Source organism: Pan troglodytes, chromosome 4, assembly GCF_028858775.2.
Source record: "Pan troglodytes isolate AG18354 chromosome 4, NHGRI_mPanTro3-v2.0_pri, whole genome shotgun sequence".
Taxonomy (NCBI): Eukaryota; Metazoa; Chordata; class Mammalia; order Primates; family Hominidae; genus Pan; species Pan troglodytes.
The window spans coordinates 106626343-106653311 of NC_072402.2; the positions used below are offsets into that span (position 1 = coordinate 106626343).

General features: G+C 35.2%; 1 protein-coding gene across 48 annotated transcripts in view; it reads left to right on the forward strand.

The window, feature by feature from the left end:
• The window catches only part of FER (FER tyrosine kinase), a 439457-nt gene that overhangs the window by 157193 nt on the left and 255295 nt on the right, over nucleotides 1–26969 (forward strand). For 3 of the 48 annotated variants that reach the window (XR_010156962.1, XR_010156961.1, XR_010156963.1), the window contains exons 12-13: nucleotides 11132–11361; nucleotides 11473–11637. The exons of 44 other annotated variants lie outside the window; for them this stretch is intronic. Coding sequence is in view for 1 of the 4 variants with exons in the window: in XM_016953595.4 (XP_016809084.1) it covers nucleotides 20147–20275 (129 nt within the window). In the remaining 3 variants the exon portion in view is untranslated. Of the gene's footprint in view, nucleotides 1–11131; nucleotides 11362–11472; nucleotides 11638–20058; nucleotides 20276–26969 lie in introns of those variants that run through there. One more of the 48 variants, XM_016953595.4, reaches the window with a different exon arrangement.

A 26969-nucleotide genomic window follows, 5' to 3' on the forward strand; every position in this document is an offset into this window, starting at 1 on the left:
TAGAGAAATTAGAAATCATTGAGTGTTCTGAGTGAGGGAGTGACATTTTTACATGGTTTTCAATTTTTTGTTGTAAAAACATCTTCAGTGAAAATCCTTGTAATACTATTGTGTGTAGTTTATGTGTAAGATATATTTTAGGTTTTGTTCAGCTTATATAGGTTTAGATTTTACTGTCAAAATAGTTGAAAAGTTTCTGAACCTGAGAACAATGTCAGTTATAGATATTAATTATAACATTAATATTTCAGTTTTGTAGATTAGTAAATTTTTGCTTCCAGCTTTTCTGTGGCATGAATTTTACCATGCTGAACTTCAGTGTCTTAATAAACCATTACTATTATTAAATTCTTCTATGGCTCTGACACCTAAAGTATATTTACAGTTGTATGTTATACTGTATATAAATTTGATATATAAATTTCTAACTTATAAAACAGGTAAGCTAGGAGGTGATTATGATTATAATCATTTTCCAAATGATTCAGGTCAAGATTCCATTCATCAATAGCCATTTTTCTTTGGCTCATATAAATGAAGTCATTTCATATCACGTTAGCCAATGGGTGATGCCAGAAACACTCTTTTTCATTAGGCCACAGTATCTTCAGTATCAGGAGAGAAAAAACAATGCTTAAACTTTCAAAGTGTTTTTTAGCTTATATTTTAACTGTTATCTGTGTTCATATTCATGTGAAGTTGATATATAGGCCAAAATGAAGTAAATAAAAATAAGATTTTCCATTTGGTTTTGGAAAAACTATATATATATATTTCAAATTTATCTTTTAAATTATGAATTTCTTAATTTCTTAGCATAAACTAACTGGCCAGGGGTGAACTAGCCCTAGAAGGATATAATAAAAGGAGAGAGAAGATAAAGTTAGGTAAGAATTAAATATCTACTATGATTAATGCAAATAAAAAGAATTCCTCAGATTTATTTATTCAGTCACTTGGGAGTCAACAGTGCATAATGATTACTTACCACAGGATTATTATGTAATGGGGTTTTGTGGGAAAGGTGGGCCAAAGAGATTTAGAAGCTGTTACAGGATTTGGTCGGAGACATGAAGCACAAGTAATTGATTTAACAGTTAATTGAAAGTTGGCTGAATTTTGACTTGTATGTATTTATACATTAAAACATTTTTTAAACTTGTGTTTAGCAGTACCTATATATACACTCAGTAAATGTTTATAGATGAAATGAATAGGTACAGAATTTCAAAAGCAGGTTAAAATTGATGTAACTCAATTTTTAAAATGGTTTAAATGTTAAAATTGTTTTCATCAAGTATTTCCCACTTTATTAATAAGTAATTGTGGCAATGGTATTCTAACAGGGTGAAAAAATCTGGAGTAGTTACAGAGATAATGACTAATGAGTGGTTGTGATAGAATCTTTGCTCTAGGGAGAGCCCCAGCTATAGAGCCAGACTTCTTTGGTTTGAGTCTTTGCCTCACCACTTAAGTAAGTGCAGGGTATAAGCCAAGTTATGGGACTTTTTCTGTCCCCATTTCCCAGTGTGTAAAATGAGATTACTGTGTTACCCACTCTTGGGTTTGTTGCAGGAATAGTTAAGTTTATACATTTAAAGCATGCAGAACAGTGCTTGTCACTTAGTAAACTAGTATTGTCTAATATTTGATTATTTGATGAAACATCACAGAAACAATAATAAGTTAATGTGTGTGCTTACTTTTTTGCTGGTCTTTTTTCCCTGTTCTTGATGTTATTTTTTCATTAAGCATAAATCCTTCCTTTTAAAAATGCAAACTATTAATTTTTAGATGGTAGGTAAGCATGTTTGTAATCTACTCTTCTCTGTACTTGAAATATTGTTGTCTTTTAGCCACAATAGATTGGAAAACATTTTTTAAAAAACTGTCATGTAATTAACTTACAACTTATGCATTACCTTTATAATAGCCCTTTTATGACGTTATTAGAGTTGATCAGCTAATTTTTCAAATATTTTTAGTGTTACTAGTTTATTAGAAGTCTGCTTTTTTCCTTTCTCATACATTATTAAAGTTTGTGTTTAAATTTTTACATGATGCAATTTTTATAAAAAATAGTACATAATCCCATTATTTTAATGTTACTTTTATAGTTTAATTTGAATGAAAGAAAAAAATCCCTAAGTACAATTATATCTTAAGATTATTCATTACTAAAATAATATATATATATATGTTTAAATTTGCTGTTATGGAAAATAACAGCTTTTGATACTCATAATACTTCCTTTTAACAATTCTCCTTTCTGCCATCTTATGCAATACCATGATTTTATTCATTCTACCAGTTGAAACCTGTTTTTTCCATTTCCTTTGGTCCCTTTCTCTCAGTATTGTTCAAAGGCTATCTTTCTAACAGTGATGTAGGGTGGAAAAAATTGTGGGAATTGGAGTCACATTATCCTGGGTTTAATTGCCTTTAGGTGGATTTTCACCCGCTAAACTGCAATGTCTTCATCGGTAAAATCTAATTAATAATATACACTTCATAGGATTGTTGGATGAATTTATGAATGAATGTAAAAACAATATACAGCTCCAGATACAATTAGGAAGGTGCTTAATGCACATTTGGTTTTTGTTCCTTTTCTTTCCCCTTTTTCTCCATTTCCTTTTTCCCTCTTTTCTTGTCTCTTCCACCTTTTTCTCCCTCCCCTGCCTTCTCATTAAACACAATTAGCCAACTTCTTTTTTTTTCTTTTTTTTTTTTTGAGATGGAGTCTCACTCTGTTGCCCAGGCTGGAGTGCAGTGGTGCGATCTCGGTTCACTGAAACCTCTGCCTCCTGGGTTCAAGCAATTCTTGGGCTCAGCCTTCTGAGTAGCTGGGATTACTGGTGCCGCCACCACACCCAGCTAATTTTTTTGTATTTTTGATAGAGACGGGGTTTTATCATCTTGTCCAGGCTGGTCTTGAGCTCCTGACTTAGGGATCCACCCGCCTCGGCCTCCCAAAGTGCTGGGATTATAGGAGTGAGCCCCTGTGCCCGGCCACAGTTAACCAACTTCTATAAGTATCTAGTGCCATGGATGTAGATAACCTGGAATAGTAGACAGAGTCTCTGCACTCTTAGATCTACATTCAGCAAGCAGAAAATTGCAATAAACAAATGCTTAACAAGAAAACATCAGATAGAACTAAGTACTCTGATGAAATTGATCATTAATATTCCTTAGGCTTCAGTATTTAACACTCAGTCTTCAGTTTGTTTTCTTTTCTTTGTATTCAGGTATCGGTGGATTTTTTTTTCTTTTGTCATGATTTAGACATCAATTGATTGACACCCAAATGTACATTTTTGAGAAAATTGAAAATACTGGAATACCACTCCAGATAAAGACAAAAAATGAAAGCAGAGAGAAAGTTAAGTGATTTAAGCAAGTTCATGCAGAAAAGGTTAAATGTGGTAAAACATTTTAGTTTATTGAGAACAATTTCATTATTATTTATATACCAATTAGATTTTCTTCCTTTGATTTTCATTTTTAGATTAACTGTTTACCTGATAGAGGTAGTATTACCTGGCATTCGTTTTGTGTTAATTAAAAAACAAAAACTTTGGACTATGATGATGTAGCTTAATGCGGATATATTGTTTGAGAAACTGAACAGAAATTTAATTACCAGAAAAAGGAATAAAAGATATTTAAATGCATGGCTAATTTGCTGTAATAACTGTTAAAAAATTTTTTAAAAACCTTTTTCCTTCCCTTACATTGCTCTAACAAAATAATAGCTGTTAAGAATGAAATTGCTAAAGAAATTTCTATTCATAGATTAATAGTTCTTTTTTCTGCCTATACAATAGTTTTTGGGTGCTCATTAAAAAATATTAATAAATCAATCAAAAGTAATTACTTGGCATATAAACCATCACATAACATGTTCAAGTCATTTTGTTATGATTTTTAAAAATAATTTCATTTTCTTCAACCTGAAAAAAGTCATTCCAACCTATACAATTTGGTTGCTAATCTCTCTATTAAACTGTATAGTATTCGTTTTAAAATTTGTATTTGCTAAGGCAGGAGAATGCTGTGAACCCGGGAGGCAGAGCTTGCAGTGAGCCGAGATCGCGCCATTCCACTCTAGCCTGGGCGACTGAGCGAGACTCCGTCTCAAAAAAAAAAAAAAAAAAAAAAAAAAATTATATTTGAAGGCCAGGTGTGGTGGCTGGCTCATGCCTGTAATCTCTGTACTTTCAGAGGCCAAGGTGGGTGGATCGCTTGAGCTCAGAAGTTCTAGACTAGCCTGGGCAACATGGAGAAACCCTGTATCTACAAAAAGTAAAAAATTAGCTGGGTGTGGTGGCACGTGCCTGTAGTCCTCAGGAGACTAAGGTGGGACGATGGCTTGAGCCCAGGAGGCAGAGGTTGCAGTGAGCCAAGATGACACCACTGTTCTCCGGCCTGGGCAACAGAACCAGACCCTGTCTTAGAAAACAAACAAAACAATTATGTTTGAAGATGTTCTATCTGGCGGCTTAATTGTGGGTAGATTTTTGACAATGTATGTAGTGAAGGATTTATATGTTTTTGTCTCCAAAATCTTGTGTCTTGAATTTTGATAATTATTTTATGACATTAATTTCTTTAACTGAAAGTTTTTATAAAGAGAATGTGTGAATGTTATGATTTATTGCTTCATTTGGTACCAGATGAATTTTAAATCCTTTTTTTATTATAGTATTGTGCAGAAAGTTGTTTCTCATTATACATATTTAAAAGCTTAAGGATCCACTGTTAATTTTTTAAATCATCGGTTTACTTCGCAAATCACAGATGAAGGATGTGATCTGAAACTAAGGAAAGGTTTTCTCTATCACGGTGTATCTAGAGATCTTTGAGATTAGAGGCTAAGTTTTCTTGAAAATTCTCAAGGTTGTGTAAAAAAATCATTTGTTCCTTGGAAGGAGAAACAACTCATTCCAAAAGTATCAGTTACACTTCTATTCTATATTTAACTATATGGTATATGTTGTCAGAGGACTGTAAGAAGAATATAAACAAATTCAGCTGTTTAAATCTGCCTTCTTTTTGAAACTTGAATTAATGCTGTCATACTGGTGATGTTAGAGAAAAAACATTTGAACAGCTGGAAGGGTACCACATAGTTAAGAAACAATCTTCGGAGAGACTAATAGAGAAGAATACTTTGGTGAAGTAAACTCCAATGTATTTGTATTTATATATGTATCATATATGTACTTATATATAAATAAAATAATATTTTGAGGAAAACAAAACTTTTTATGTTGGATAAATATCAATTTTGATTTTAAACTTGTGCTACATAAAGAGGAAATTTCAGATGTATTAAATACTCAAATATTTTTAAAAAGCCACAAAACCACTAGAAGAAAATATTACTGAACATTTTCCTATGTTGGAAAATAAACTGAATTAAAATGCAGGATAAAAACTGGGAATAATATGTACTGCTCTTGTGACAAAGTATTAATGTTTGTAAATATATAAGTAGATCATCCAAATTGGTTTAGAAAAAAGTAATGCACCAATTAAAAATGGACAAAGATTATGAATAAGATATTCATAATAGATTAAATATAAATTTTTGTAAGATATTTAAAAACTTTTCAACCCACTAGTAATGAAAATAATGATTAAGAAATGCAATTAGAAAATAATGAACTGTTAAACTTGTCTATCATCATCTACAGTGGCTTCCTTCCAACCTGTTCTCTACTCTAGCCAAAGTTATCTTTTAAAATTTCACATCAGCCAGTCTGGTTATAGTGGTCTCAACAAGAATGGGTACAATGGCTTTTTATGACTTTCAGGCGAAACACCAAATTTCTTGACCACACTTAGCATAATTTCCCTATTCTTTGGAAGGCTTTTACTTTTTTTTAAAAAAAGGTTTGTTTAAAAATTTAATTCCATTTTAGATTCAGGAGGTATATGTGCAGGTTTGTTACATGAATATATTGTATAATGGTGGGGTTTGGGCTTCTAGTATACCCATCACCCAAATAGTGAACATTGTACCACACAGGTAATTTTCAACCCCCTCCGCTTCTCCCACTTCGCCCTTTAGGAGTCCCCAGTGTCTATTATTTTCAGCTTTATGTCCAATATACCCATTATTTAGCCCCTGCTTATAAGTGAGAACATACGGTATTTGATTTTCTATTTCTGAGTTTTTTCACTTAGGATGATGGATCATGGCCTCCAGCTCCATCTAGTTGCTGCAAAGGACATTATTTCATTATTTTTTTATGGCTGCATAGTATTCCATAGTGTATATATACCACATTTCCTTTATCGAATCAACTATTGGTGGATATTTAGGTTGATTCCATGACTTTGCTATTGTGAAGAGTATTACAATAAACATATGAGTGTAGGTGTCTTTTTGATATAATGATTTTTTTTTCTTTTGAGTAGATACCCACTAGTGGGATTACTGGGTCAAATAGTAGTAGTTCTATTTTTAGTTCTTTGAAAAATTCTCCATGTTGTTTTCCATAGAAGTTTAACTAATTTACATTCCCACCAACAGTGCATAACATTTTCTTTTCACCACATCCGCACTAGCATCTGTTGTTTTTTGACTTTTTCAAAATAGCCATTCTGACTGACATAAAATGATATCTCGTTGTGGTTTTAATTTGCATTTCTCTGATGATTAGTGATGTTGAGTTTTTTTTCATATATTTCTTGGTCATGTGTATGTCTTCTTTTGAGAAATGTGTGTTCATGTCGTTTGCCCACTTTTTAATGGAGTTGTTCATTTTTTTCTTGTGTTGTTTCAGTTCCCTATAGATTCTGGATATTAGTACTTTGTTAGAGTCATAACTTGCAAATATTTTCTCTTATTCTGTAGATTGTGTGTTTGTTCTGTTGATTATTTATTTTGATGTATAAAAACTTTCTAGTTTAAGTCTCATTTATCTATGTTTGTTTTTGTTGCATTTGCTTTTGGGGTTGTTGTCATAAATTCTTCGTGTAGGCCAATGTCTGGAAGAGTGTTTCTTAGGTTTTCTTCTGGAATTTTTATAGTTTCAGGTTTACGTTTGAGTCTTTAATCCATCTCGAGTTAATTTTTGTATATGGTGAGAGATAGGGGTCTAGTTTTATTCTTTTGCATATTGCTAGCCAATTTTCAGAGCACCATTTATTGGATAGGGTAGCCTTTCCTCACTGTTTATTTTTGTGAACTTTGTCAAAGGTCAGTTGGTTGTAGGTAGATGGCTTTATTTCTGGGTTCTCTGTTCTGTTTCATTGATCTGTGTCTATATTTGTACAAGTATCATGCAGTTTTAGTTATGATATGGTTTGGCTGTGTCCCCACCCAAATCTCATCTTGAATTGTAGCTCCCACAATTCCCACGTGTTGTGGCAGGTACCTGGTTGGAGATAATTGAATCACGAGGGCAGTTTCCCCCATACTGTTCTTGTGATAGTGAATAATTGTTACAGGATCTGATGGTTTTATAAGGGGTTTCCTCTTTTGCTTGGCTCTCATTCTCTCGTCTGCTGCCATGTAAGAAGTGCCTTTCGCCTTCTGCCTTCCACCGTAATTGTGAGGCCTCCTCAGCCACTTGGAACTGTGAGTAAAGCCTCTTTTTCTTCATAAATTACCCAGTCTCAGGTATGTCTTTATTAGCAGTGTGAAAACGGACTAATACAAGTTACTATAGCCTTGTAGTATAATTTAAAGTCGGGTAATATGATGCCTCCAGATTTGTTGTTTTTGCTTAGGATTAAACAACAAATTTCTTTAAGTGACCTGCCTAAAGGGTTTACCTTGTCTGGCTCCTACCATGGACTTTTTTTGTTTTTTCTTGAGACAGAGTCTCGCTCTTGTCACCCAGGCTGGACTGCAGTGGCACAATCTTGGCTCACTGCAACCTCTGTCTCCCAGGTTCAAGAGATTCTCATGCCTCAGCCTCTCAAGTAGCTGGGATTACAGGTGCCCACCACCAAGCCTGGCTCATTTTTGTATTTTTAGTAGAGACGGGGTTTCGCCATGTTGGCCAGGCTGGTTTCGAACTCTGACCTCAGGTGATCCACCTGCCTCGACCTTCTAAAGTGCTGAGATTGACTACAGGTGTGAGCCACTGTGCGTGGCCCTATGAACTCTTACTAATCTGAATGGATACTGGTTATAATCACAGACATGACGCTATGAAAGAAGAGCAAAACAAGAAAGGAAGATATAAGGATTGAAGGCCTGGGAAAAAAATTTGGGGGGTATTACCTGGTCTGGTTGTATCAATTCAGTTATGAACAAGTGTAGTTGGAGTAAGTAGCTATCAAGTGTGGTCTGAAATCTTACAAGTGAAGAAATTCTGACTGGTAAGTTCCAAGTTAAAAATGGTAGAATGAGTTACTGAAGTTGAGCCTAGATGAGTACTCTTGGAGATGAAGCCATCCAAGGAACTTTGAGGCCTTGGGTATAAGAATCATTTATGATAATGTTGGGGGTTGAGCTGGAAAGAAAATAATCTTAAGCTACTTGCCAAATACAAATACCTCAGTAAATGAAAGGGAGTGTCTGAGAGGTAGATGAGAGTATTGAGAATGTAAATATCCACAAATGGTTTCATTTATGCTATTATTATACCTACTGCATCTCTTATAATTATTTTCTATATAAACTTTTACTGCTTAACACAGTACCTGGCAAAGAGTAGGTACTCAATAAATTTTTTTTTGAACATGCTTGATATTGCAAAACGAAACCATCAGCATTTAGGCTGCAGTTTTTAGTTAAATGTGTGACTCACTCTACATATTCCTTGTATATAAATACCAAACAAAAACAAAACACTCAGCTAATGTATAGGGGTAAATTAGTCTAGTATCTGTGTGATAAAGTAATAAACTCATAATTCTGACAGAAAGGAAAGGATGCAGAATGATAGTCTTGACTAACATAGCTATCATTTATAGATAGGCAAAGTAGAAATTTGGCATACTGTGTTATTTAAGCAGGGCCAGAATGAACTATGTCCTCTAAAATATCTCAGCCACAACCACTACTTTGGAAAGCCTATTGGGCAGTGTCTACTAAAGAAGGAAATGTGTACACCCTGTGACTCAGTATATCTGCTCCTGGATATATACTCAATAGAAATACATACATATGCTCTCAAAAAGGCATGTACAAGAATATTCACAGGAGCACCATTTATAATGACCCCAGCGAGAAACTGTCCAGATGTCAGTCAACAGTAGAATACATAAATTGTGGGATACATACCCAATGGGTTACTCCGCAGTAATGAAAATGAACAGATTACAACTACATACAGCAGTATGGCTGAATCTTACAAAAATAATGCTAAGTGAAAAGACACCAGACATTACATATTCTGTGATTCCATTTATATGGAGCTCAAAAAAATGTAAAAGTAATCAATGACATTCGAAGTTAGAATAGTGGTTCCCCTTGGTAGGGTGGGTGTAGTGACTGAAAGGGGCCACACAAGACACTTCTAGAGTATAGACAGTGACTTGTTTCTTGATCTGTGTTCTGGTTACAGGGACTTTTTCAATCTGCAAAAATTTATAACCTGCACACTTTTGATTTGTAAACTTTGCTATATTCATCTTGTACTTCAATGAAAAAATTTAGAAAAAAATTGTTCTAACTTAGCATAGGACCAAAATGAAAGCATGCTTAACTTGTCTCTCTCTCTCTCTCTCTCTGTGTGTGTGTGTGTGTGTGTGTGTGTGTTAGATTGTGTGTTGAGCTTTCTATGGCTATCTTTTCAGAATGATCTGGGAGAAGGAGGAGCTTTTTAAACTATATATGCCATACTTACTTTTCTCTGTTACCCACTCTCTAACCATTATTATTATGTTTCTTCTATGGACTATGTACCTCTTATTCTTTCTCTTTTACTGAGAAACTATAGTTCGCTATTATTTTTGATAACAAAGTGTTGTATTCTTCAGATCTCTTGTGGTTGAAAAATAATGACTATTGGGCAAAGGATTTTTGTCTTAAAGATCCTTATTAAATTCTGAATGCCTCTTGGAGAAGTAGCATGTTAAGCATCATCAGACATTAATATGTACCTCAATTCAGGGGCTTGAGGAATGCAGGAGCGGTGAAATCAGCATGGAAGTAGATAGCACAAGCATGTGAAATGATACTTTGAAGTAGTCTTTACTCTGATAGGCAGGCTAGTGAGGGGCATAGTGCTGGAAGGGAAGGTGAAAAGTTGCTGACGATTAATTTAGCCCATTTCACAAATTTGTGTAAGCCTAGCTCTTCCCTTTTCAAAAGTAATTTAGGTTAAGATAAGTATATAGGAAAAAATAATTTAGAATAGAGGAGAAGGCTTGGGAAAAGCTCTTGAAATTTTGGAAAGAAGAACTCATTTCTTTTCTGTAGTATAGCCAGGAATGGTGGTGGCTACAGGGTTTAGCAAGGACAAGGAGGATATGGGTTAGGCATGTAACTTGGAAGGAGTTGAAGTAAAGTAGGATATGGATTATGAAAGACACCTGGTTTCAGAAGTCAGTGAACAAAGGACTAAGAAGGTTAGGTAGAGATGGAATCCAGTTGGTAAGAAAAAGCTTTAGTTGTCTTTTGAGAGATTTGGTTAACCTAAGAGTCTCCAGAACCTTAGTCATTACAAATAGCTACTTTTGGCCCGGCCCCGTGGCTCATGCCTGTAATCCCAGCACTTTGGGAGGCTGAGGCAGTTGGATCACCTGAGGTCAGGAGTTTGAGACCAGCCTGGCCAATGTGGTGAAATCCTGTCTCTACTAAAAATACAAAAATTAGCCAGGCGTGGTGGTGTCACCTGTAATACCAGCTACTCGAGAGGCTGAGGCAGGAGAAACGCTTGAACCCAGGAGGCAGAGGATGCATGAGCCGAGATTGCCCCATCAATCAAAATTGACACTCCATCTCAAAACAAAAACAAAAACAAAAAACAAATAACTACTTTCTGAAACTCTGGTAGTTAAATGGCTCTTGTTTGTTTCTTTATAATAAGGCACAGTTTTTATGGAGCCTGAGCGTTGTTCTTATTCCACAAAGGACTTTTTTTTTTTTTTGGCAAGGGGATAAATTACTCTTTCCTAATTAAAATTTAATTTTCATGGGAACTCTTTTCTTTCCCCCAGTTTTTTGTTGCTAAACCCATTAAGGAAGAATTAAGAAAGAGGGAAAAGGAGATATGTGTCAGAAGAAAGGTAGCAAAAGAAACAGGTGAGGGAAGGAAGAAGATCAGTAAAGAAAGGTGAGGAAGATGAAAGGTAAAGAACAGAAGAGAAAGAAAATACAGGAATGGGAGGCAGATAAAAGGACAAACAAAAAGGGAGTAGGAAAAAGGAGATGAAGAAGAGGGTCTGAGGTAAGAAAAGCTTTTCATTCCCTCTTCTTTCACTTTTCCCATACTCCCCTGCTTGACACAGGGTACTATGATATGACCCACTTCCCTCTTCTCTCCTGCTTTACTCTCCAGGTTTCCATTTTTATTGACTACTGACTTGTGAACTTTTCCTCTGTTTCTTTTTTAAACTGGAGCTGTACGAGGTAAGAATTCATAGAGAAAAGGCATTGATTATATTTGCATTCTCAAATTAAAAATATTTGGAATTTAAAATAAAAATATTTATTGAACCAATCTTACCTAAAGGTGTCAAAACTCTTCCTTTATAGTTTAATAAAATCTAACATATGGATCCAATTTGTGGTCCAGATACTTAGGAAAATTCATTATTATACTTGATTCAAGTTTTACATCAACAGCCTAGTATAAAATTTTTAGAAAATTTGTTTATCTATACTTACTTGATTCATTCCAAATTGTTGATTCCCAAAGTTTTTATTGGGAGGTATTTAATAAGATAAAATGAAATGGGAAATTTAGATGTTTACCTTAATAATTTAGGTAACCCCCCGACCCCCTGCCAAACAGAAATCTGAAATGTAATTAATTGTAGCATTGGATCGGGAGGGGCCTGGATGAGTATAGATTTGCATTATATATATAGTTACTTCAATTATCTATTAATTATGTTGTGGGTATTTAGATATAGCTTATGTTAGCAGTATTATATAATTATTACAGATAGCTGTATTTTTTGATATAGTGAACCTTTTCCAATTTTATTACTTATAAAATATTCATAGTCTTTGCTATTTATTAGGCCCCAGTGTAGGTGTGTTATTATAAAAGAAAATTGCCAGATAACTCTATCATGTTCGCTCATGGGTTGGATGGCATAAGATGAAATTCAAATAATCATGAAAATTTACTAAGATTTGTTTTTGTTCTCCCTTTGTGTATAATAGAATTATATAGACTTTTTGGATAACTGCCATCAATTTCATATTATATTTGATCATGTTTTCCAGGATTTAATTCCTGTATTAAATCTAATACAAATTAATTGAACATAGGATTCTATATTTTGATCAGTTAGCATTTTCTAGTGTGATACAGTATTCTGTATCATCTTTCATTCATACAATTGTCTTTGTGTATTAAACATGTATTTAATCAGAAAATTTCATTGCCAGTCTTTATAAAATAATAATGACAATCCACGAGGCTTTCTTTTATTCCAAAGAACTGTGATACAAAGATGATATGTAGATACGTTGATTTTGACTTTTTTGCTAGCTATTTAACTCAACAGAAATTAATACCTATGTGCTTTCTAGCATTTAGAGGCCTCATTTTAACTTAGTGGTTGCTCATTATAATTTTAAAATTGTGCTGAGGAATTAAATCATAATTGTTTCTATTTTTAAGATAGGCCATGCTTTTAAGGTGATGGAGTAATTATTGTAAACACTTAAGATAATTTGGTATATGGGGAGTAAAACAAGCATGGACTAGTCACACTAGACCAATGAAACACTGGTCTTTTGTTCTCCACAAGAATATGAAAGTCTAATTTAACTTTTTTTCAGATAAGTCAGTTTAAGTAGAAATAATTTAATTTTTGTCTGCTCTTCCTTATTGTTTTCTTGGGTGATTTTGGGGGATGTTGCCTCTTTCCCATTTCCCAAAGTCAGAGACAGCTTTGATTTCTTGCTGAGTAGGTGTATGATGTGACTTGGGATTATAACTAAAAACCAAAGAACACAAGGGAAGCTTCTTGTTTGCTTCTGATTTTCCTTAGAGTCAAACAAATGATTAACAGGAAGTATGAAAAAGCTGATACTTTAAGCTTCAGCTTTATCACCTCTAAGAAAGGTAGCTCAGTAGAATGACCATGTCTGGGAGTCTGAAGATGCCAAGGAGCATGATGTCACCAACTCTTGGTAATCAGGCTTTTGTTTTAAATTGTTCAGAGATAAGACTGTGCTCCCTGAATAAGTAAACCTCACATTGCAGGGCTTTTTATAAAAGATTTACATGCTTGTGTTCATTTACTCATTTATTTATTTCCTGCCTTACTCCCCAGAGTATTTGAGGTAGCTAATGACAACAACATTCAGGAAACTATAAATATAAAATAAAATGAGAACCAGGAACAATGTAAGTTGTAACAGGATATCAAGACTATAGTTCATAGGATGTATGTATAGTTACTACCCTAGAGCTACTATTTTGTCTCTAAGCTTTCCAAAGGCCAAAATGAAAAGGGAGATAAAGTCATATAACACTCTTAAATAAAAGAAAGCATGTCACATTGCAGGGGAAGCAAAGCTTTTCATTGTATTGAGCCCTGATAGAATTTCTTACTGGAGGCTTTCATTCTGACCTTCTTAGTGGCAGTGCCCTTGACAATATCACTAAAGCTAATGTAGGGAGGAGACTCATAAGACCATCTCTTGCAGAATCTAGAATCCATCAGTGAAAGTGGAGGCCATGACATCAAAATCATTCTATGTGGGCCTAAGAATGCAGCTGTCTCTAAATTGATTTTATCCAATAATATAATCTAGATTTAGAATAATGGGTAGTGGACTGGGTGTGTGTTTTTTCTTTTTTTTTTTTTTGAGATGGAGTCTCGCTCTGTTGCCCAGGCTGGAGTGCAGTGGTGGGATCTCTGCTCACTGCAAGCTCCGCCTCCCGGGTTCACACCATTCTCCTGCCTCAGCCTCCCGAGTAGCTGGGACTACAGGCCCCCGCCACCACGCCTGGCTAATTTTTTTGTATTTTTATTAGAGACGGGGTTTCACTGTGTTAGCCAGGATGGTCTTGATCTCCTGACCTCATGATCCGCCCGCCTCAGCCTCCCAAAGTGCTGGGATTACAGGCGTGAGCCACCGCGCCCCGCCTTGGACTGGGTGTGTTTTTAACAATCCTTTCTTAGTGTCATTTCTCTCAGCTAAAGTTTGGTTATGCAATGGATAATTGTATTCTGTGTGGAGTTCTCAATTGTATTCTGAGGAGAGTTCTCGATTGCAGATATTCTATACTTGTTTGAGGCTAGATCTGTAAAATTAGTAGGATTTATTAGTTAATTCATTAGCTGAGTTTCAAAAATTTTGAAGCTGTATTTTTAAACAATTAGATAATTTCTGTGTTAAAAATAATGTTTATATTTGTGAAATTATAACTCCCGCAAGTTATTGAAATCACTTCCCTTTTTAGGATTAAAAAATATTACTGATGATTGAAGGGTAATTTTCAATGTTAAACTTCAACTTTTGCTTATAATTTTCATGTTACATTTTACTCATTGATATCTTACTATTTCTGCTTGTTTTTTTTTTAAATCAGAGTTGGATCTTGTAATTCTAGTTGGTTATTCTTAATTTCACTTTGTAGATTTTTTTTATGGCTTTATAGATGATCAATATTTCTATAGGTTTTAGAGATAAGTAAAGAGTACAGAAAATTTAGCTATTGTATGAAACATGTTCTATTTTGGAGGGAGGGTTTTTCTAAACAAGTTTATTTAGTAGCTATTAAAGTGGAAAATTTTAAATTTTCCAAAAGATTCTTTGAGAGATACTTAATTTGATTCATTGACATTTGTCAATAAAGCCTCATATCTTAAGTCATTTTAATGTGTCATTTAACAAAAATTACTAAAAGAACTAATGCTTAATTACTCTTTACTGTGTGCTAAACAGTATGCTAGATATATAACATACTTTATTTACTACTGGCAAACAGTCCTGCAAGGGAGTTATTCCAACCTTTCAGACAAGAACATTGAAGCTTGAAGAGATTAAGGAACTTTATCAGAATCGGTGTGGCAGATTCAAACTCAAATAGAAACTTCTTGACAATGAAGTTTCTATTTTATACAATCAGTGTTGCATGATTACTTAGCCAACAGATGTGTAATCAGAGGGACTTTAGTTCAAATCCTCTGTGCTATTAATGTGTCACCATAGGCAAAATCACATAACCTCTCTGAGATAAGATTCCTTACTGGTTAAAAGTGGCAAGTCATAGAAACCTCATAGAATTGTCTTAAAAGTTACGTGAAATAATGCTTGCAAAAATGTTTAGTACAGTGCCTGGTATATAGCTAAGTTCAATAAATGGTAGCTATAAAGAAAGAAAATGTTTCCTTCATGCCTCCTAAGTAGAGTTTTTAGTATTTTCGTTTCAGAGACTACAGTCCCCTTATTATAGATATTTTAGTTCTTTTTAGTTATGTAATACCCGAAGGTAAGAAATTACCAGCAGGTGGAGCTCAGTGTCAGAAAAAACAAATTTCTGAAATTGAGGTATTTTATCACCTTATGTTTTAAAAATAAAATTAAATGCATATAGTTTTAAAATTTACATGTGAAGGCCTTCTTTTTTAATCCTACCTACCAAAAGTTATCGCCCTGCAACTTGGTTTTTGAATATGTAGAAAGAATGCTTTTGTTATAATTATTTTAAATTGTTTGCTATATCTGGTGTCATACATAAGGTATGACAGTTCATTTGCATGAATAAGACATTTTTAATGTGAACTTAATTTATAAAGATTGTCTTCGAATTTGGTCACTTCATACGATAAAGTAATTACACTGATAATCTTAAATTTAACTTGTCAAAACCCTCAAATCTGCCATTCCCACAGCCTTCTTAGTAAAGGGTATTTTCAGTCAATTGCTTAAGTCAAAATCTTGGGAATCACCCTTGTGTTCACTTTTTTCCAAATCCTGTTAGCAAGTTGTCTTGATATTACCTCCAAAATATATTCCAAATCTGACCTCTTGATAACATTTCCATTGTGATCATCCTGGTAAATTCACCATAAATTAAGGTCTGAACTACTTCAGCCAGTTTACCTGTTTGTTCCCTTGCCCTTTGTAAATTTTATTTTCTGTATAATAACTTGAGTTATCTTAATGTATAAATGAGATTTTATATTTCTCCTGCTTATGACCCTCCGTTGGTATTCCTATATGACCAGAATGAAATTCTAATCCTCACCATGAACTCAATTACATAATCTCATCCCTGCCTGCTTCCCCTCATTATTTCCTACCAGTCCTCATCCATCACACTCCAGCCATTGAGGTCTTACTGTCTTTTGGGTACACTAAGTGTCTTCTTATCTCTGGGACTTTATGTTTCATCTCTTTTTAATACTTATTCCCCAGATCTTCATATGACCAACTGCCTTCTTTTGATAATTTCAGGTCAAATGATACTTCTTTGAGAGATCTCTGACTACTTCAGCTGTAATAGGCCCTATCTGACCCCTGTCATCATTATTTATCCTATTGCCTTTTTCCTTTTCTTGCAAAGCACTTACTTTAGTATCTTCACTATTTCTACTATTACTACAATTATTACTATTTTGTTGGTTAGAATTTACTCTGTGGTAGGTTAGTTCTAAATATCTCCATGCATTAAATACTAATATATGTACTTTGGTATGTATGAACTCATTTGATTATGGTATGTATGTATGTATGTATGTATGTATGTTTTTATTATCTGTCTTCTATAATCCCTGCTTGTTCCTCAAACTGTAGCTCTCAGAAGGTAGGCACTTTCATTATGTTTACTACTATTTCCTCTGCCTTGTACAGTGCTTGCTATGTAGGGGAGGCTAAGTAAATATTTTTTGAATATTGGACAAGCTCTTAGAACTCGTATCAACAAGTAGAGTTATCAAATATTTATGTAAAATAATCTCCTAGGGGATGGGGAACATTTCAGTGGAAGAAATCATACCTGACCGATTATTCTTAGAGTCTTTTTTTATGAAGGTAATAGGGTATATAAAATAAGCTACTTAGATTTTAGAAAAGACATTGACAATGTTTTTTACCAAAGGTTACTAAATGTTAAGTCACTGCTGAAATGGGAAATAGGCTTTTAGAATGGCCCAACAACAGGTTTAAAATCAGAAATCAAACAGTAGGAATAGATGTTTATTTGACTAGAAAAGTATAAAGAGAGTGCCCCAGCAATTGATGATCACATCTGTTATGGTTTGAATTATGTGCCCCCAAAAGATATCTTTAAGTTGTAATACTCAATACCTGTGTATGTGACCAACTTTGGAAATAGGGTCTGTAGTTGTAAAAAAGTTAATATGAAGTTGTTAGGGTGAGCTCTAATCCAGTGTGACTGGTGCCCTTATAAGAAGAGAAGAGAGGCTGACATACAGGGAAGACAGCCATGCGAAGACAGAGGCAGATATTGGAATTATGCTATCACAAGCAAAGGAATGCCTGGGGCTACCAGAAGCTATAGGAAGTAAGGAAGGGTTATCCCCTAGAAATTTTGGAGGGAGCATGGCCTTGGCTAACACCTTGATTTCAGACTTCTGGCCTCCAGAACTGTAGGAGAGTAAGTTTCTGTTGTTATAAGTCACCTCATTTCTGGTACTGTGTTACAGCAGCCCTAGGGAATTAGTACAACATCTGTTGTGATTATTGTCTTTATAAATGATCTGAAAGAGGAGGGTCTTCCTAGTGAGGTATCTAGATGACATTAAAGTTTTCTAGTTGTGAAGAGCAAAACCAGTGAGTACAGATGATGAACAAAGAAACACCAAAATTAGCTTCTCTCTGTGCTAGAACAAGTAACAAATCCAGCATCTTAAGATTTTATATTCTTTGACTGTAAGCACTGATTTCAACTCATTTAATGTTGAAAATTGCTTCCAGATTTAATGTTTTATGATTTTATGAGCCTGGGTAAGTGCCTGGCACCTAATGAATGCTTAATGAATATTTAAAAAATAAATAAGTGAAACCAATCAGGGAATAAAATATAGGAAAATATAATTTTATTTTAATGAAAATATAAACTTATTCTGGTATAAAATTCAAATTATGGTTACAGTTAGGGAAAAATGAGTGCAGGGAGTGAATATTGGGAAACTATAAGCATTGTTTACTGAATATATCAACACTTAAGTAGAAAAACAAAATTAATAAATTGTTAATGTATCTTTGGAGACTCTTTTTTGGCAAAATAATACCTTTGGTGAAATAGAGCAGTGACTTAATCTAAGAAACAGTATAATAGTTAATTGCATAGTTTCTGGAACAAAGTTGCATAGTTTCTGGATCCAAAGTCCTTTGATTTGAATATGTGGCATCAGCTATTTTTTGGCTATATAACTTTGGGCAAGTTAAACTTTCTGTACCTCAGTTTTCTCATCTGTAAACTAGGGTTTGTAACAGAAACTATTTCATAGGGTTAATGTGGGGAGTTAAATGAGATAATCCATCTAAAATGCCAAGAAAATGCTTTCTCCTAAGAAATTCTTTACCCTATATTGTCTTTTATTGTTTATTAAATATAAAATTTTATAAAATTATTCTCAGTGTACAAAATGAGATTTATTTTGATGGACGTGATATAGAGAATGGTTGTTGCAGACAATAAAATTTAAAAAGTGAGTATCCAAAAAAGAAAACTAGAGGAAATTATGCAACAAGGCAAGAAAATTAAAAAAAAATTTTTTGATTGCATCTAATTATAAAGGGAGCCAAAGACTTTAAAGAAGGAGATGTTTATGTCAGAATTGTGACCCAGGAAAGTTTTACGGAGTAAGACTTTTGACTCTCTTGCTCTTTTCTATTTTTCTTATTTGGTTTCATAAAGTTTCTTGAACTTTGGTCCCTTAGAAAGAATGTTCTGTACAATGCCTGAATATGATACCAGGCATCTAGTAGTTGTATCTTTGTTTAAAAAAATGAATGAATAAAGCAGGGATTTATAAAGCAATTAACAAATCATTATAGAATAGGTTATCAAAAGTGGAGCCTTACTTTCCGATTAAACATTTATGGTTTTGAGTATCCCACTCTACTTCCTCTCTAGCCCTGACACTTCATTTTGTGTTAAGTGTAGTACGTTTTTGTGGCAAGGAAATTTAAAATTTTTACTTCTGTTGAGACCTTAGAGATCATTTGCACATAATTTATATTCTTTTCCTTTGAATGAAGAATTATAAAGTATTGGAGAGTTATACCTCAATAAAAAATAAAAAAAATTAAAACACATTGGATTAAGAAAAGCTTTGTAGCACAGCTATCTGCAAGGTTTTGTTTCAAGAAGTGCTTGAAAGTGAGGTATATTCTCAGAGACCTTGAGATCCAAAACCTAAAATAAGAAGACTTCTATATGTTTCTTAGGAATAAAATCAGGTATTTTATTTATCTAATTAAAAAAATCAAAGGCCAGGTGCAGTAGCTCACACCTGTAATCCCAGCACTTTGGGAGGCCGAGGCGGGCGGATCACCTGAGGTCAGGAGTTCGAGACTAGCCTGGCCAACATGGTAAAACCCCGTCTCTACTAAAAATACAAAAAAATTTAGCCAGGCACGGTGGTGGGCACCTGTAATCCCAGTTACTCAGGAGACTGAGGCAGGATAATCACTTGAACCCGGGAAGCAGAGGTTGCAGAGAGTCAAGAGCATGCCATTGCACTCCAGCCTGGGCGACAAGAGCGAAACTCTGTCTCAAAAAAAAAAAAAAAATCAAGTAGAACAGAGATTTATTTCTTAGATAGTGTTTCTTTACTTAATGTACAAGGATTTTTTCTTTGTTGCTCGAAAACGCAACATTTGTTGGCTGTATCTGTTCCTTTAATCCAGAACGGACTAGTATACTTCCATGCCAACAGGGGGAGATAGTATGAAATAGGAGATCCAGATTTTCACCTCTCTTCTATCTTGCTTTTGCCTCACACAGGAAGGTTTGTTGGTAAATTGACTTCCTTGGGCCCACTGTCAGTATCTCTTAGCTAAATTTTGAGATGGAGCAGAAAATGAAATGTCCTCATTGTAAGGGTCAGCTGGAGTCTGGTTTTGGCTCCCAATCCTGTAAAACATGTGCTTTAATGTTCAGCTCTGAGCCTTCCACATCAGAAGTCCACAGAGATCAGGTAAGGGGAAGTTCTGCCACAGGCCTACTTTACCCAGGGCCCAGACATTATCTAAGAGTCCAGCAGGTCATCTATTTTATGCGGCTGCTTCAAATGGGAAGGATAATTTCTCTTGACTTCTGAATCTGGTGGTAAACAAAATTCTTTTGAACAATGCTATCACTCAGATGCTAAACCAAAGCCACTGAAAAAAATGAAAGTGGCTTCTTTTCACATTTGTATTTTATTTCATTTGTTTCCTTAATTCACCTCTCAGTTTTGAGAAAAATATGTCCTTTCCAGTATTTCAATACATGGAAGGTAAAAGAGAGTGCAGTTTTATTGAATATTTGAGGAGAAACATGGCTCAGATTTTAAACTGAGCCATGTTTCTCCTCAAATATTCAACAAAGATGATATTAAGATTTCTATTTTTCAAATTTCAGTTTCTATTCTGGCTGGTGAGCTCAATTTAGCCTTGTTATTTTCAATGTCTGTCACCAAAGGAAACTAATAATGTTTTTCTTGAACATAGGTATTTAATAGTTGGTGACCATAACTGGTAAAGCTTTTCATTATGATATGTAGCTGTATAGTTCAATGCTAATTTTGTAATCAGTGTTTATGGTTTAATTTAGGAACTTGGAATACACTAATTCCTTACTCTTTTAATGTATAAAATATAATTTCTGTTACTAATAGGAATATAGCCCTATTTTAAATCTGTTATGTTGGTGAAGAATTATATTTATATGTCATTTTGCGACTTAATTGCCTGCATTCTCTTGAGTCCCTTATTTAATGCCTCTCTTTTTTAGGCTTTCTTTTTTCAGATTCACTATATTAGGAAAACCTAATTCTGGTCTTCAAATAAGAATTGTAAATGCCAAAAAAGTTTATGTATTTTCTTTATTTTGAAGATAGCTGAAATACATACACGATTCTTGCTTTAATATTACTACATCCAGTATTTGGGTTATGGTGTTCCAAATATGTGTCTTATATTATTGGATAAGTACTGTTTGTAAATATAATGACCATTACTTGTGTGTATAAGTTTTGCTTATCTGGTTTATAAATTTATAAAAATATTAGAGGATATTGAATCCATTGGGATCATCTTCTCCAAATTATCATTTTATATATAATAATGTCTCTGAAGCCTGAGATAATTAATGACTCACATAGCTAGCTAGTGACTTGCATAACTTAAATTTTTTTAACTTTAAAAAAGTCTCACTTTCTTGTTACCCTTCAATCTCTGATATACATTCTTTTATGATCCTTCTTTAATATTTTTCTTTTTTTATACACAGTCATTGTCTTTTCAAAACAATTTTGTGCTTTTTATTTATTTTTGAAATCGTTCTTAATTCTCTTAAATTTTATTAACTTTTTTCTTTTATATTAGAATCTTCAATCTCTGATATATATTCTTTTATTATCCTTCTTTAATATTTTTCTATGTTTTTTTTATACATACTGTCATTGTCTTTTCAAAACAGTTTTGTGCTTTTTCTTATTTTTTAAATAGTTCTTAATCCTCTTAAATTTTATTAACTTTTTTCTTTTATAGTAGTTCTACTACATATCTTCAAAGTAAAGTAGAAAAGATTACAGTTTTATTATTTTTCTCATTTATGTAAATTCTGTTCAGAGTAAATAGAATAAGAATTTTTGCTTTGATGGCTATCAGCCACCATCCTTAGGAAGGCATTACATGTAAGGATGCACACTGACTCTTGAAAATTTAAAACAATTCAACAAGTACATACTTAATTGAACTCTCATAATTATGAACTTCTACCCATAGCCTTGATGATTTATCTTTGGTTATTAACTAATACTGACCTAAGTATAATGAGACCTCTTGATAAACCTAAAAATATACTTTTAAGTACTTCTCATTGTCAGTCTGCTCAGTCAGATATTACCACACTCACTTGGAGACATACATATTCAGTCACACATACCTGAATTGATCATAGGAAGCCTTTGTATTCTCATGGAGTCACTATTTAGCCTCTGTGTTTTATACAGATGTTCTTGACATCTTTTGTTTTTATTTTCTGGTATTATTTATGATTTTTTTTCCAGTGAATTCTTACCACCATAAGGTACATACTGATTCACGAGAGTATATTTTAGGCAGAAGTTGTCCTTTTATCAGAAACTGACATTCCTCTGGAGATGAGACTAGTCTAGACATAGTTTTCTGGTAAGCCATAGCCCCTCAAGCTGCTTTTCTGGGTCATCTGTTCCCTCCAAGTAGTGTGTCATATTGATATTGTATTATGTATGGTAGATCCATTCTTTATTGGAATTTCACTTCCCTCACCTATTATAATACACTTTTCCATCTTGTAAGAATTTTTAAATTTGGCCTTTGAAAGCTCATTCTGGTAAGCAAACTTCCTGTTCAACAGAAGATTGCTCATTCTCCCATATCCCATGTAATTCAGCATTGAGAAGTGGCTCTTAATGTGGGCTTTATTATTCCTTTACCCTAATGTGAAAGTCTTTGTGTTTTCAAGGCTTGTGAAGTTCGGTTGTACTGCATTTTATCCCTGCTCATTGTCGAAATCTTTGGAACTTCTGTTCATTCCTCCTTATTCATCAATGCATGTGCTCTCTGGTTTAGTCTCTTTTTCTACTTTTGGTCATTTTGGGATGACGTTAGCAGTCACGTGGAAGACCCACCTAAAATTTAGTTTCTACATTTATTGATCTAAAAATAGTGTTGACTGAGGGATGGTAGCTGATAAGCAAATTTAAGTCAAGAGACTTTTTCTAAGAAAGACAGAAGAAGGCTCTTAGGTTCTTCTTGTTTCTGTTGAGTAACTAGCACCAACTCTGGACTGCTTACTTTACTTATGAATTTCATTTCATGAGAGACATAAAACCTTATTTATCTAGGTTAATTTTAGACATATTTCTGCCACAGTAGCTGAAAGCAACCCTAACTGAAAGAGTAGGTAAAATGTTGACAAAAATAGATAAATGACTTAGCACAGTACCGCTAGTTTGATTGCTGTAGTTTGTTTGTTCCTTTTTTAGAAGGTGCTTGCTCCCAAATGCAGGAGCTTCTTGTGGCACTAAGTTTATGAAGGTAGAATTATTCTAGTGCATCATTTAGATGTTACAGTGGATTTTAAAATCTGGCCATCACACCTTGCTTTTGTAAATATCTATATTTTGAAGGCCTGGTACTTTCCCTCCTGCCAGCTCCATACTTTCTGATGGAATTCTTAGGAAGTTTTTACTGCTGCCGATTGGCAATCTTATCACAAAATATTTTAAAGCTATGTATATATTTCAGTTTTTGGTGATGTGACAATAGTATTTATGAAAATAAATTCGTGAGTTCTTGAAATGTATTATAGGGCTCAACTGTTTAATAAGAATAAAATAAATATTGTAAGGAATTGATTTTAATGGCTATTAAATATATTCAGAGAAAATAAGGTAATTGTATTTCACATTGCCCTTTCTGATTGTTTAGTTTTAGGTACTGCTTTGGATGCTCAGTTTCTAATTAATTTCTAGCAAAAGGTTTATTCTAGCTATGAATGGTAGAATTTTTATATAGCATCTCCCTTGAAAGCATATACATGCATACATATATGTATATAAACTGTTTAATATATGTACATATACATATATATAAAGTCTATATACATATGAACTGTTTTTGCTCTTAAGAGGGTGAGAGAGAATGAGGAGCAGTAGAAAGTATGGTCAAAGTTAGAAAATAAATCAAAAGGATAATGATAGGTGAATGCTTTAATCTGTGTCTAATATTTTAGCCACATAAGCCTTGGAGTCTTTATAGTTTACTTTTTATTATATTTTTCTATGGATTTAAAAATGTTTTGTATAAACTTTATTTTGATGAATAAATATATCTGTAGGGATATGAGAACATTGAATATATGATAAAAATTTACCCCCAGATATAGACTGTAAATAACCCTGAGGGGACTGGGAAAGAGGAAAAGTATGAAATGGGTTTTAGCCTTTTTACTCAATCACAGCGGGTAAGATGTTTCTATATTCCTAATGTCATAAAGGTATATATCCTGCAGTAATTAGTAAAAACAGACTGTTTGCTTTGTTTGTGATAGTAAAAAAGCGTTGGCTGCCTTAAAGTCTCTCTTTGCCAATAATTTTTTTTAATTAAAGAAGCACACAAAAATAGATTCCTCTGTTCCAGAATGTGTTGCTGCTAATCCATTGTAAGTGGTGCCAGAACAAAGTATAAATACTTTATTAGATGAAGCTACATCTTGTAAGTCAATTCCTATCTCACCAGATGTTGCTAGCTGGAATCTAGACATCTAAGGTACTGTTTACTAGAATCACAGAAATCCTTGGTTATATGGTTTATCTGTTGCTTTATTTCACCCAAAGCAACGTTGGCTTTTCCTTTGCATAAGGTACATGATCCTTATAAGGAACTGGGCTTACAAAGAAGGAGGTGATTTTTTTTTTTTTCTAAAGGAAGTCATTAAAAATGTCTGGCTATCAAGAAATGAATAACTCTCTAGTGATAGGTTTTCTGTGAATGAGGGGAGTAGTAACAGAATAAGAGGGCCCGTTGATTAAAAAATGTTCCAGAAATATGTCCTTGTCTCCAAGTTAAAAATACTTTAAAATATCAGGGGAAAAAGGTACAAAATACAGATAGAAGTAATTACAAAGCAGAGTCTCGTAGCCTTGAGTCATCAAGAGAAAGTCAAACCATGTACATTTTGAACTGTTTGAAAAGACACAAATACATAATTTGGTTTTTGAAGATAATCTTTTTAAAGATATGGCTGAATGAGGCATTTCATTAGTGCCTTTTAGTTCCAAGGTAAGTTATTGTTTTAAAAATTGTGAATTTCTAAAGTTTTAAGATATCTAATAATTAGCTGTTTGTTTTTGTACCTTTACACCCTCAAGATAATTTATGGATACTTTGAATCTATGTATAATTCTTAAGCAGTGAAGCAATTGCAGATATTAACACATTAGTACCCTTTTTGTCTTTTTTTTTTTTTTTTTTTTACATTTTTTAACTTAAAAAAATGTTTTGTAGAGACAGAGTCATGTTTTGTTGCCCAGGCTGGTCTCAAACTCCTGGCTTCAAGCAGTCTTCCTGCCCAGGCCTCGCAAAGTAAAAGGATTACAGGCATAAGCCTCCATGCCTGGCCCTACCCATTAATTCTTTCTTCTCCCCTCCCCTCCCCCCTACCCCCTCCTCTCCCCTTCTTCCCCTCCCCTCCCCCCTTCCTCTGCCCTCCCTTCCCCTCCCCCTCTCCTCCTCTCCTCTCCCCTCCTCTTTTCCTCCCCTCCCCTTCTCCTCCCATCCCTTCCCTTATCCTCCCCTTCTCTTCCCCTCCCCTTCTCCTCTCCTCCCCTCCCCTTCTCCTCTCCTCCCCTCCCCTTCTCCTCTCCTCCTCTCACCTCCCTTCTCCTCCCCTCCCCTTCTCCTGTCCTCCCCTCCCCTTCTCCTCCCCTCCCCTCCCCTTCTCTTGTCCTCCCCTCCCCTTCTCCTCCCCTCCTCTTCCCTTCCCCTCCCCTCCCCTTTTCCTCCCCTCCCTGCCCCTCCCCTCTCCTCCCCTCTCTTCCCCTCCTCTTCTGCCCTCCCCTCCCCCTCTCCTCCCTTCTTCGCCCCTCCCCTTTTTCTCTCTTCCCCTCCCTTTCCCACCCCTTCTCCTCCCCTCTTCCCCTCTTTTCCCTCCCCTCCCCTTCTCCTCCCCATCTCCCCTCCTTTTTTCCTCCCTTCCCCTCCCGTTTTCCCCTTTTCTTCCCCTCCCCTTCTCCTCCCCTCCCTTCCCTTCCCCTCCCCTTCTCCCTTCCCCTTCTCCTCTCCTCCCCTCCCCTCCCCTTTTCCACCCCTTTTCCTCTTCTTTTCTTCCTCTCCCCTCTCCTCCCCTCCCCTCTGCCTCTCCTCCCTTCCCCCTTTTCTCCCCTCCCCTCCCCTCTCCTTTCCCTCCCCTCCCCTCCCTTTCCCGCCCCTTCTCCTCACCTCCCTTCCCCTCCCCTCTCTTCCCCTCTCCTTTCCTCCCCTCCCCTCCCCTTCTCCTCCACCTCTCCCCTTCTTTTTTCCTCCCCTCCCCTCCCCGTTTCCTCCCCCTTCCCCTTTTCTTACCCTCCCCTTCTCCTCCCCTCCCTTTTCCCTCTTCTCCTCTCCCCCTCTTCTCCCCTCCCCTCCCCTTCCTGCCCCTTCTCCTCCCCTCCCCTCCCCTTCCTGCCCCTTCTCCTCCCCTCCTCTGCCCTCCCCTCCTCCTCTCCCCTCCTTTTTTCCTTCCCTCTCCTTCCTTTTTGAGACAGGGTCTTGCTCTGTCTCCCAGGCTGGTTGTGCCATCTAGGTTCACTGCAACCTCTGTCTCCTGAGTTCAAACAATTCTCCTGCCTTAGCTTTCTGAGTAGCTGGGAGTACAGGTGAGCAACAGTACACTCTACTGATTTTTGTATTTTTAGTAGAGACAGGGTTTCACCATGTTGCCCAGGCTGGTCTCGAACTCCTAACCTCAAGTGATCCACCTGCCTCGGCCTCCCAAAGTGTTGAGATCACAGGCGTGAGCCAACGCCCCTGGCCCAACCCATTAGTTCTATGAATAATTTTGTTGCTCGCCTATCAGTGTAGGGAAGGAAGAAAACGATTTGACTTAAATTACATTATAGATTTGATTATAAGAATTCTTATTCTGAGTAAGAACTTTTTATT